General features: G+C 41.5%; 1 protein-coding gene across 11 annotated transcripts in view; it reads right to left on the reverse strand.

Moving 5' to 3' along the window:
• The window catches only part of DOCK7 (dedicator of cytokinesis 7), a 200,367-nt gene that overhangs the window by 145,007 nt on the left and 42,815 nt on the right, over window positions 1-12,545 (reverse strand). For all 11 annotated transcript variants that reach the window (XM_080656332.1, XM_080656339.1, XM_080656336.1 and 8 more), the window contains exons 5-7: window positions 3,281-3,410; window positions 2,975-3,187; window positions 2,529-2,614 (exon numbers count right to left, since the gene is read on the reverse strand). In XM_080656332.1, coding sequence (XP_080512458.1) covers window positions 2,529-2,614; window positions 2,975-3,187; window positions 3,281-3,410 — 429 coding nt within the window. The remainder of the gene's footprint in view (window positions 1-2,528; window positions 2,615-2,974; window positions 3,188-3,280; window positions 3,411-12,545) is intronic.

Below are 12,545 nucleotides of genomic sequence, written 5' to 3' on the forward strand. Positions count from 1 at the left end.
GTAGATATGTAAGATTTTAAATAAACTTTAAAAGTAAAGACCTAATGTTTTCTTTTTCAGTTTGTAAATCACATATTCAATGTAAAAAATTTAGGAGATACATAAAAATATTTGGAAGAAAATGGGAGCATCCAAAATTGCACAACATAGAACCATAATTAACAGTTTAGTGCCTATCCATCCAGACTTTTCTCTATGTATAAATGCACTTATTAAATCGATTACTTTTTTAAATAAAGAATGTCACTATATACATATTTTATAGTCTGTTTTAAACTTAATATTTTATGGATATATTCCCATGACATAAATATTAATCAATCATTTTAAATGCTGGCATACTAATTTTCATTACTTATTTTATAACGATATGTGTAAGTTGAGATGTCTAATTGACTTCCACAAACAATGCCTTACATTTAGTAAACAATCAATATTTGCTGAATGAAATAAAATTTAATAGAAGGTTAATAAAACGGTAGAAGAGTAGTTATCAACCAAGGACTAATTTGCCTCCGAGAAGAAATCTAGCAATGTCTGGAGATATTTTTGATTATTATAATTACTCCAGGATCATGACTGACATTTATTGAGCAGTGGCCAGGGAGGTGGCTAACCATTTTAAATTATACTAGAAGCCGGGTGCACAAAATTTGTGCACTGGGGGTGGGGGGGCGTGTTCCCTCAGCCAGGCATGTACCCTCTCATAGTCTGGGACCCCTTGGGGGATGTCTGACTGCCGGCATAGGCCCGATACCCCTAAGCTGGCAGACATCCCTCTCACAATCCAGGATCCCTTGCTCCTTACTGCCCACCTGCTCGCTCCTTACTGCTTGGCTCGCTGCTTCTTAGCGCTGCTGCAGAGGCAGGAGAGCTCCCGCCACAGCTGCTGCGCTCACCAGCCATGAGCCCAGTTTCTAGCTAAGCGGCACTCTCCCTATGGGAGTGCACTGACCACCAGGGGGCAGACGCTCAATGCAGGAGCTGCCCCCTGGTGGTCAGTGCACATCATAGCAACCAGTTGTTCTGGTTGTCCACCGTAACAGTTGCTTAGGCTTTTATTATATAGACTAGAGGCCCAGTGCACGACATTCGTGCACTGGAGGGGAGGAGGGTCCCTCAGCCCAGCCAGTGCCCTCTTGCAGTCCAGGACTCCTTGAGGGATGTCCGCCTGCCTGCTAATGCTGGCAGGCGGACATCCTCCAAGGGGTCCTCAGTGCTGCTGTAGAGGCGGGAGAGGCTCCCACCATCGCCACTGCGCTCACCAGCCATGAGCCCAGCTTCTGTGGGAGCACACTGACCACCAGGGGGCAGCTCCTGCGTTGAGTGCCAGCCCCCTGGTGGTCAGTGCATGTCATAGCGACCAGTCATTCTGCCGTTCGGTCGATTTGCATATTAGGGTTTTATTATATAGGCTAGGAGAGCCCCAGACAAAAATGTAAATAATGCTCATTTTTTTATCATATGACTATCAATCAAAGTTCTTAGAGGAGATAAACAACATATTTTCATTGGATTAAGAGTTTAATAAAAAGCCATTGACAAAGATTTGGACATAACTTAGGGAACATAACATTCCCTGGAACAGCAACATCAGCAGCTCATTATCATCCCCTAACCTAAAGGAAAATGTGTAAGTGGTAACCAAACTTAGAAAAAATAGCTCTATAGAGGACCCTTCACAAAAAACTGGCCCTGGGGACAGGGTGACAACTAATAAATGTTATCTAGCAGAGAATGAGTTAAGAAAAACAAGTACCCCAACCTGATCTCTCTTCCACCCTCTGACTTCCTACTGATGCCTCTCTTAGCAGACCCCAACCAGATGCCAAAAGAATAGGGGTCTTGGTGATACTGTGTACATAAGTAAGCCTCCACTAGCCATCCTTTGTAACACTTGACAATGCTAGTCTTTTTGAATTGTCTGTCTTTTCTTACCCATTCCAGTGCGTAAATGGTATCATATTGGATTTTCAATATGCATCCTTTCATGTTCAATTAAACACATAAAGCCTTAGCTTTCAAGGGAAGAAAATTGCCTATGTTATCTAAACACAGAAGTGGCCTGTCCTTATGCGTTGCTTCTTTCAAAAAGCTCTATGAATTGAAACTTTTTTCATAAGTCAGAACTAATAACTAACTAACTGATAATATTAACATGATAGAGTATAAAGAGCATAGGTTGCATAATGAGTATGCTAGTTAATCTCTGCTAATGCTTTTGAACCCTGGTTTCCTCATTTGTAAAATAAAGAAAATAATATCTACCTTACAGAATTACTCTGAAGACAGCATGAAACAAAATAAGAGAAAGCATTTTGTGAAGCATAATATAAATGTGAATATTTAACTTTTTTAAAGAAGGAAAAAAATATGTACTTCAAAAAAACAAAGCCTACCATGTGACAAAGGTACAATCAATTCTTTAAGGAAAAAGATACATTATCTTTATATTCCCCATGCCAAGAAAATACTTCTCAAAAGAATACAGTAAACAAAAGTATGCAGTAAACAAAATAAATACTCACTTGAGTGATAAACATTTTACAAGAAGTCTTTGACCAAAATGTTCTTTGGGCACATCAGGAACACTAAGTCGTTCTATTGGTTCTTCCTACAAATTGACAAGAAACACCAAAATGAACATGCTTATCATATTTCAACCCTTCACAATTTCTTTAAGAACTTATTTTATTAATTTAGTACTTTTAGTCTTCACAATTGAGCACAAAATAGAATGACCTATTTATTCTACAACAGAAGTCACTGGATCATAAGTGAGCTAAATTCACAGAAGCTACTCATTAAGAATAAATTCACTAGGATAAGAAGTATGTTTCATTTATAAAAATTATAGCTATGGTTCAGTTGAGATTTATCCCCTACATTATTATAACACTATACTATATATAATTCATACTCCCAAAATGTCTATTTCATAATTACTTGCTTCTTTATTCCCAAATAACTATACCTCATCTGGTGATGGATGCAAAGCAAAGAGTTCCTTGTGACGGTTTGATTTCCTTTGGTCATCATTCTGACGGTCTATTTCTTCATTTGGAGTTCGATCAAGTAAATTGGGAAGCAGAGCATCGGGAAGTGAATTTTTCAAGTCAAAAATACTGCAGGCCCAGCTACCCCTTGGAGTATCATCTATTGACATTGAACGTCTTTTAAGATCATCCTGACATAAAATATTAAAAATAAATATATTAATTAATGAATAAAACAAGCCATTTAAAAATATTTTATAGTAATTTCAAAATAAAAGTATTACTTGCTCATCCTGGTAGTTGCTGCCATCTGGAGCTTCATCAGATTCAAAGACCTGTTTTGGCAAACCTTTTTGCCTTTCTTTCTGTTTATCTAATGTATTGGGATTAAATCCTGTTCCCAGTTTATGATATCTATTCAAAATAAAAGTTACGTAAATATCAATTTTTAAAAATTTCCACTTTTTCATCATCAAATAATAAGCCAAATATTCTCTGAATATTTATTTACATAATAAAGATATACACTAGCAGTTTTGAGTGTGCTAAACAATTAACCAAAGGTTTAAGAAAACTTCCATTCAAAGTTCTTTTAATCCAACTAGAGAGCAGGTTATGAGTTTCCAAAAGTAAATCATACTCTCCTTTTCATGACAACCATGTAATTTACAGTTGTACTTTCAATTCAGAGAATAGATCAGTAAAAAGAAAGGATGAGAGAAGCCAGGTTGAAGAATAAAATGAGAGAGTAGAAAATATATATTGCATTCATAATATAAATTTAAAAAGGAAAACAAATATATAAAGCATTGAATCTTAAATTTCAAATAGCCAAAATATTTTTGCTCTATCTCATTAGGTATAAAATATCTTAAACAACCTAAAGATGCAGACTTCTAAAATGAAACCATCAGGATCTACATCACTATATACATATATTATTTAGTTAACATATATCGTTACACTCTTAAATAAATGTGACCTTCTTTCCTAACAACCCAATACCCAAGAATATCAAGGAGAAACACTAAGATCAAAGAGCAATTATTGTTTCACAGCTCGTATAGCCAAACAGGGTAAATTTTTTAAAAATATATTTTATTGATTTTTTACAGAAAGGAAAGTAGAGGGATAGAGAGTTAGAAACACTGATCAGCTGCCTCCTGCACACCTCCTACTGGGGATGTGCCGCAACCAAGGTACATGCCCTAGACCGGAATCGAACCTGGGACCTTTCAGTCCACAGACCAAAGCTCTATCCACTGAGCCAAACCGGTTAGGGCAAGGGTAAATTCCTAATTGGAACAAAAACAATTATGATTACCAGAGGATGATATGGTTCTTGTATCAGACAATTTACGAAATAGTAAAGAATCAAATTGAATATGAATCATTCACATCATTTCTTGTTGCTAAAGATATTAAAATAGAAGCTACACTGTTATTTATAACTAGAGGCCCGGTGCACGAAATTCGTGCATGGGGGTGGGGTTTTCCCTCAGCCCAGCCTGAATCCTCTCCAATCTGGGACTTCTTGAGGGATGTCCGACCACCCGTTTAGGCCCATCCCTCTCACAATCCAGGACTGCTGGCTCCCAACCACTCACCTGCCTCTGCCTGATTGCACCTAACTGCTTCTGCCTGCCAGCCTGATCACCCCTAACCACTCACCTGCCAGCCTGATCGACACCTAACTGCTCCCCGGCCGGCCCGATTGCCCCTAACTGCCCTCCCCTGCCAGTCTGGTCACTCCTAACTGTCCTCTCCTGCAGGCCTGGTCGCCCCCAACTGCCCTCACCTGCTGGCCCGGTCACCCCTAACTGCCCTCCCCTGCTGGCCTGGTCACCCCTAACTGCCCTCCCCTGCAGGCCTGCCCCCCCCACTGCCCTCCCCTGCAGGCCTGGTTACCGCCAACTGCCCTCCCCTTCTGGCCTGGTCACCCCTAACTGCCCTCCCCTGCTGGCCTAGTCACCCCCAACTGCTCTCCCCTACAGGCCTGCACCCCCCCCCAACTGTCCTCCCCTACAGGCCTGGTTCCCCCCAACTGCTCTCCCCTGCAGGCCTGCCCCCCAACTTCCCTCCCATGCAGGCCTGGTCCCCCCCAACTTCCCTCCCATGCAGGCCTGGTCCCCCCCAACTGCCCTCCCCTGCAGGCCTGCCCCCCCAACTGCACTCCTCTGCTGACCTGGTCCCCCCCGCAACTGCCCTCCTCTGCTGGCCCTGTCACCCCTAACTGCCCTCCCTGCTTGCTTGATCGCCCACAACTGCCCTCCCCTGCAGGCCTGGGTCCCCCCCAACTGCTCTCCCTTGCTGACATGTTCTCCCCCAACTGCACTCCTCTGCTGGCCTGGTCACCCCTAACTGCCCACAACTGCCCTCCCCTGCAGGCCATCTTGTGATGGCCACCTTGTGTCCACATGGGGGCAGTCATCTTGTGTCTTGGAGTGATGGTCAATTTGCATATTACTCTTTTATTAGATAGAATTATTGTTATTAGTACCACCATTCAAACCACTGTCACCATCAGCTAGTCCCAACTGAGCACCCAATTTTGTAGAGTGCCATGGACTGTGACTCTAAGAAGCATTCCCCAACTTGCATAGAAGGCAGTGCTTTATGCTTGTATTACTTACTAGAGGCCCGGTGCATGAAATTCATGCACAGGTGGGGTCCCTGGGGGTGGCCTGCGGAGATCGGGCCCTAGCTCACGCCCTCAGCCTCGCAGGCCCAGCTCGAGCCCCAGCCTCGCCTAGCGCCCCACCTTGGCCTGGCGCCGCCCATTCACCTGCTCCACCATCACACCACGGTCCTGCTGTCATCGGGGCCCATTGGGGCCCATCGGGGCCAGCAGTGCCTCCACTGCCGCCTGCGTCGCATCACCAACCCCCACCATGTTCCACGCCGCCCCCTGGTGGTCAGCTCACATCATAGCAAGCAGTCGAACTCCCGGTCGGTCAAACTCCCAGTCAATGATCGCCCAAGGGGACAATCTGCATATTAGGCTCTTATTATATAGGATAATAGTGCCCCCAAGCTCAAGTAAAATAAAATGGATGTCCCTTTGGGGGGAAAATTAGAAACTACACTATATTCACATCACAGCATAATCACAAAATAAAGCATTTGTCTTTGGAAGAACTAAAATAAAGGTACGCCATATAGTCACATGAAAGGTGTTATTCAGAAGAAGATGCTTTATCCTTTCATGAAATGGTTTGAGTGCCTTAATTTGTGAGTTACATATCTAAGTTGCTCTAATAAACCACAGTAGTGTTGCATTCTGCCTCCTTTATGTTCTAAAAAACTGACAGTATAAAATTCAAAAGAGCTGAGGAGAATGGCATGATTCATGTTCAATACTCTTTTATATATTATCTTTCTGTCCTCTGGTCAATTGCTATGTTAAAGCTCTACATAATTACCCATCTAACCACACACATTACCATTTCTGTGACTTCCTATCATGGCATTCTCACCCTCACTTATTCTGTTCCAGCTACAATGACCTCTTTGTTATTCCTTGAACATTCCTAGCATGCTTCTAATATGAAGCCTTTGCATGTACTGTTCTTCCCTGTACCTAATGCACTCTTCCCCCAGATATCCAAAGTGCTTACTCTTTTAATTCCTTCAGGTCTTTGTTCAACTTCATCAGATTACTTATATAAATTAGAAAATTTAGTCCATCATTTTGGCTCTCCCTATCCCCCTCACCCTATGTTTTTTTTTCTCCACAAGACTTACGTCCATCAAATCTAGTCTATATTATTTATCAGTGTTTGTTTATTGTCCATTGCCCTCATCCCCAACTAGAATGTAAGCTCCATGAGGGCAGAATGTTAGTTTTGTTGATTGCTTAGTATAGTGTCTGGCACACACTAGACTTTCAATAAGTACTTGATGAATGAGTAAATAAATTAAGTACTTTCTGTCCCTTTCTCCTTTTTGCTGAATTATGGAAGATTTGTGGCCTCTATTCCACTCTTCCATCACATCTACTCTGCCATTAAGCACATCTGCTGTTTTTAATATTTTTCACTGAAGAAAATTTTAATTTCCAAAGACATCTTTCTGGCTACCATATCTGTTCACATCTCTTTGAAGGTATTAATTATATACTATATATTTATGTGTCTTGATAAGTAGTCCATTAACTGTTTCATAATTGTTAGTTTTTATTTGTAGTTTCAAAATTCTTTTTCAAATTCAATGATTTTCATCAAATACTTGGCAATTCTGGGTTCTATACTTATTTTTGAATTTGTATCCCCATATCTGTCTGGAAATACTGTATCTGTTCAACCCAGTCCATATCCAGAGTTGTGGAGAAGAGGCAAGTCATGCTGCCAGGCAGTCTGTCAGTACCTAATCTTCTGGGAATAAGGGCTCCTTCTTCGAAGATTTGCCCTCTCTGGGCACCTTACTATCAACTCAAGCCCCCATAATTACTGTTTTCTAAAAAGACATATGACACAGGGGTTTCTAAGCAAACAAATGCCCAAAAATACCCCAGGCCACTCTTCCACTGCCTATATTCACTGCTTCTGAGCTTAAAACACTATATACAGGGTGCAGCAAAAATAGATTTACAGTTGTGAGTACACGAATCACAGAATTTATTCTTGTATAATATTTTCCATATGAACTGCAAACCTACTTTGCCCAACCATATATAGTTCTATCTTCCAGGGATACTTTAAAACGGGGTCCTCAAACTACGGCCCACGGGCCACATGCGGCCCGCCGAGGAAATTTATCTGGCCCACCGGCTGCCGCTGCCTGTCCTGCTTAGCAGCCAACTCGTCCCGGGCCCGCAGTGCGCATAGGAATTTGTTCATAGTTTTTTTTTAAAACTATAGTCCGGCCCTCCAACGGTCTGAGGGACAATGAACTGGCCCCCTGTTTAAAAAGTTTGAGGACCCCTGCAAACTTCTAGTCTATTAAAAGTACCCTTTTTGTCTTCCATTTACCCCTGCAGATAATAAATAATATCCTATATAATAAAAGCCTTGCCCTAACTGGTTTGGCTTAGTGGATAGAGCGTTGGCCTGTGAACTGAAAGGTCCCAGGTTCGATTCCAGTCAAGGGCATGTACCTTGGTTGCGGGCACATCCCCAGTAGGAGGTGTGCAGGAGGCAGCTGATTGATGTTTCTCTCTCATCAATGTTTCTAACTCTCTCTTCCCCTTCCTCTCTGTAAAAAATCAATAAAATATATATTAAAAATAAAATAAAAGCCTAAAATGCTAAGTGTCCAGTTGTCCAGTTCAACCAATCAAAGCATAATATGCTAATGATATGCTAAAGCTGCTCAACCGCTCACTATGATGTGCACTGACCACTAGGCGGCAGTCAACCGGTCGACTAGTCGCTATGATGTGCACTGACCACTGACCAGATGCTCTGACTGGTAGGTTAGCTTGCTGCTGGGGTCCAGCCAATTGGGACTGAGCTAGACGGGCCGGATATGCCCTGGAGCCCTCCCACAGAACCTCCCTGTCTGGCCAACTTCCCGTGTCCCTCCCTGGCCCCAACTGTGCACCAGTGGGGTCCCTCCACCTGGCTTGCGCCCTCTCACAATCCAGGACGCCTCGGGGATTGTCCAAGAACCGGTTTCAGCCTGATCCCACAGGCCAGGCCGAGGGACCCCACTGGTGCACGAATTCGTGAACCAGGCCTCTAGTCTAGTATAACAAAAAATATGTAAAAGTTGCCCTAACTGGTTTGGCTCAGTGGATAGAGCGTCGGCCTGCAGACTGAAAGGTCCCAGGTTCGATTCCGGTCAAGGGCATGTACCTTGGTTGCAGGCACATCCCCAGTAGGAGGTGTGCAGGAGGCAGCTGATCGATGTTTCTCTCTCATCGATGTTTCTAACTCTCTATCCCTCTCCCTTCCTCTCTGTAAAAAATCAATAAAATATATTAAAAAATATATATATGTAAAAGCTTTGGAATCTGATGCCCCTATGTTCTAATCTGGCTAAATCACTATTTGGCTGTGGGAGATCAAAGAATTTACTTAACTACTCCGAGCCTAAGCTACTTTTCTGTTAAAAACTTAAATGAGATGAGTATAAAGTGCTCAGTAAAATGACAGCACATAGTAAATACCCATAAACATTAACTACCTGACCCTGTTGCCTAAATCAAGGTCAGCAACACCATGATTAAAATTAAGTAGTAAATTCCATAATTCTAGGTTAATATATTTTACAACTAAACTATTTATTAAGATTTCTGGTTTTAAGTTTCCAACATACATGTATAGAAGTAAAAACTTTTGAGTTATCTGACAGAGGGACATTCTCTTCACTAAAGTCTAAAAGCTGGCTATTGAAATACTTATCAAAAGTATAAGTTCATAAAAACAGCTCTTCTTTAGAAAGAGTAGCAGTCTGTGCTTTTATTAGGTCACACTAAAACTAAAAAGCATGTCAGCAGTATCCCCAAGAGTGATGCTTAGCACAATATTAAATCCAGTGAAATAAGATGAGCCATAAGGGCAAAACAATAAGCAATGGATACATCATTGTTGCTAGAACAACTGAGCACACAGTACTCCATTTCTGAAAACTACAGAATAGAAGTCATAAAAGAATTCTCCACTATTTCAGTCATCATATTTCCTTTAAAAAAATAAGGCTTAAAAATTAAAAGTCTCATACAAAGACTCTTATCTTCATTATGCAAAGTAGCAAAATAAAAGTTTTATTTGCCCTAACCGGTTTGGCTCAGTGGATAGAGCGTCGGCCTGTGGACTCAGGGGTCCCTGGTTCGATTCCGGTCAAGGGCATGTACCTTGGTTGCAGGCACATACCGAGTAGGGAGTGTGCAGGAGGCAGCTGATCGATGTTTCTCTCTCATAGATGTTTCTAACTCTCTATCCCTCTCCCTTCCTCTCTGTACAAAAATCAATAAAATATATATTTGTTTAAAAAAGTTTTATTTGAAATCGAGTGTTTTATTATTAAACTTTCTTGTTTTCCTAGAAGACTGTTTGTTGCTTCACTGTATAAAAATAGCACCAGTAAACACAGTATATTACAAAATTAAGACAGTATTGTTCATCATTTGACACTATAAGGACTAACAAAAACTTTCTCCACTGCCAGTCATTTTCAGTGGAAATATCATTAAGTATTTTGACCCAAATCCAGAGACAGATGTAAGGAGTTATAATAATACTAGAGGCTCATTGAATAAAGATTCATGCAATAGGCCTTCCTTCCCCTGGCTGCCGGCACTGGTTTTCCTCCAGCACCCGGGACCCAGGCTGCAGCGGAGCCTTCAGTCTTCAGTCTTCGCTCGGGCGGAGCCTTCAGTCTTCGCTCCGTGCCTGTGTATGCAAATTAACCTACCATCTTTGTTGGGTTAATTTGCATACTCACTCGTGATTGGCTTGTGGGTGTTGCAGAGGTACGGTCAATTTGCATCTTTCTCTTTTATTAGTGTAGATATAAGGCTTAAGATTGAATTACATAAATTTTATACCTAGATTTTACCACAGATAATTCCAGGAATTCTGAATATTAAAACTAGCCTAGCCTAAAAATCACAGTGTTGTAAAAAGATGCGTATTATGTTTATCTGTAATCATTAAAAAGGGGTATTTTCTTCCAGTAGCATTGTTGTAGTTTCTTTTTCCATTGGTATTACTAAAAGTTGCTATTTTAAATCTCCTATCCACCACTAATTTCTGACAACTATGCTAGACCAAGTTGTTTCATGCTACTTTATTTAGGTGGAGGGTCCATTTTCACTCCTCAATACTTTTTATGTATTTCTCATATGCTTCTTCACTCATTGGTTCATCTTGTTCTGAAGGGTTACTCAGTGTCATCTTGATCAGCCAACCATCTTCATAACAAGCTTTGTTGGGAAGTCCTGGATTTTCTGCAAGAGCTTCATTAATTTCAGTTATTTCTTCTGACAGAGGAGAACAGAGTTCACTAGAGCAGCTGTCACACTTTTCAAAGCACTACACTCATCTTGTTTGTTCAATTTTGTCCCAATTTCAGGCAGAATACAGTATATAACATCTCCAAAAACTTCCTGTGCAAAATTGCTGACTCCCACTGTTCCAATATCATTTTCTGTTGTTATCCATTCATGTTTCTCTGTGAATTTACACAGGAAAAGTAGACTGAGGCTGGTGCACAGCATCCTGACAGCACCAGCCTTCAGACTCCCTGGCCTCCGTGGTTAGGGCATGGCAGGTGCAAGTTCTGCGCTGCAGGTAACACCATGTTTGCAGGAGTCTATTTTATTTCTTTTTTTTGCAAAATGGAACAAAAGTTTATTTCCGTCATACCTTCAGTACATTACAAAGGCAGAGTGCTAACCTACGGCGTACATCGTTCTAATATTTAACCAGAGTACCTATAATAAATATGCGTCCTGAGGTGCAATAGAAGGCTGCGCTTGTCAAGCATCCCAGTCTCTCAAGACTCACACTCTGCAGCATTCTGGGCGGGGCGGGGGGGAGGGGGTGTGTGTGTTCTGTGTTTCCTTAAGTGCTGTGACAGAAAGTCCTTTCACATTGCTTTGCAGCATTTTCGAAACTGCTTAACTATAAACAACGTAGGAAAAGTAACAGGGAGCTGGAAAGCCGTTTTTGCTTTGCTGTCATTGGTTGGCATCCAGCACAGCACAGCTCCCTCGGCCCAGGCGGCCCTGCGTCCAGGCCCTGTCTGAGCAGGCCTGCACTTTTAATTACACATTTGGCAGATTTCTGTTTTCTGTTTACATCCCTCAGGAAGATCCATGCTGGCAGGGAAGTTGCAAGCAAGTTAGAAACATTTTTTTTTTTAACCTGAAAGTAAAGAAAGGGAACAGACATATTTCCCCCCAAAGACCTTTGCTATGCACCCTGATGTTTACCATATCGGGGTTTCTGTCTCAAAGTTGAAACATGGACTGCGACTAACAGTTCTTCCAGAGACCCTTTCTGGGCACTGGCAGAGCTGGGGCATTCTAAAGTATCCGCTGGGCACAAGGAGGGTTCACTCTCTTAAGAAACGCGCTCCAGTTCTGAGGGGTCTGGCAGCTCACACTGAGTTTGGAATATATAACAAGGAGGGTTCACTCTCTTAAGAAATGTGCTCCAGTTCTGAGGGGTCTGGCAGCTCACACTGAGTTTGGAATATATAACTACCTTTTGCTATCGCTGAAAACTTTGAGGAAAAAGTCCTATTTCTAAAAAGACTTAAGCATGGTTACTTAAAAAATATTTTGTTAATATAGTCTAATGTGAATTTCCCTTACTCAAGGGGTTTAGATAGGAAAACATCTTTAAGAGCCAATAAAAATATTGTAGAGGAAAAAAAACAAACACTTTTTAAAACTTGAGGTTAAGAACGATGAGGCATTTCTTTTGGCTGTAAACACACAATTTACTGTCCCTCATCGAAACACGAATGTTTGGATTTCCTGAGCTTCGCGGATAACGGCAGAAGGCAAGTTTGCATAGAGGATTTGCAATACATCAACGATTTACTTAAACACTTTTTAAGGGCAGTTTGCTTTTGTTTCTAAGCTTCATGTTTTAGTTA

This window comes from Plecotus auritus (assembly GCF_963455305.1).
Source record: "Plecotus auritus genome assembly, chromosome: 2".
Classification (NCBI taxonomy): domain Eukaryota; kingdom Metazoa; phylum Chordata; class Mammalia; order Chiroptera; family Vespertilionidae; genus Plecotus; species Plecotus auritus.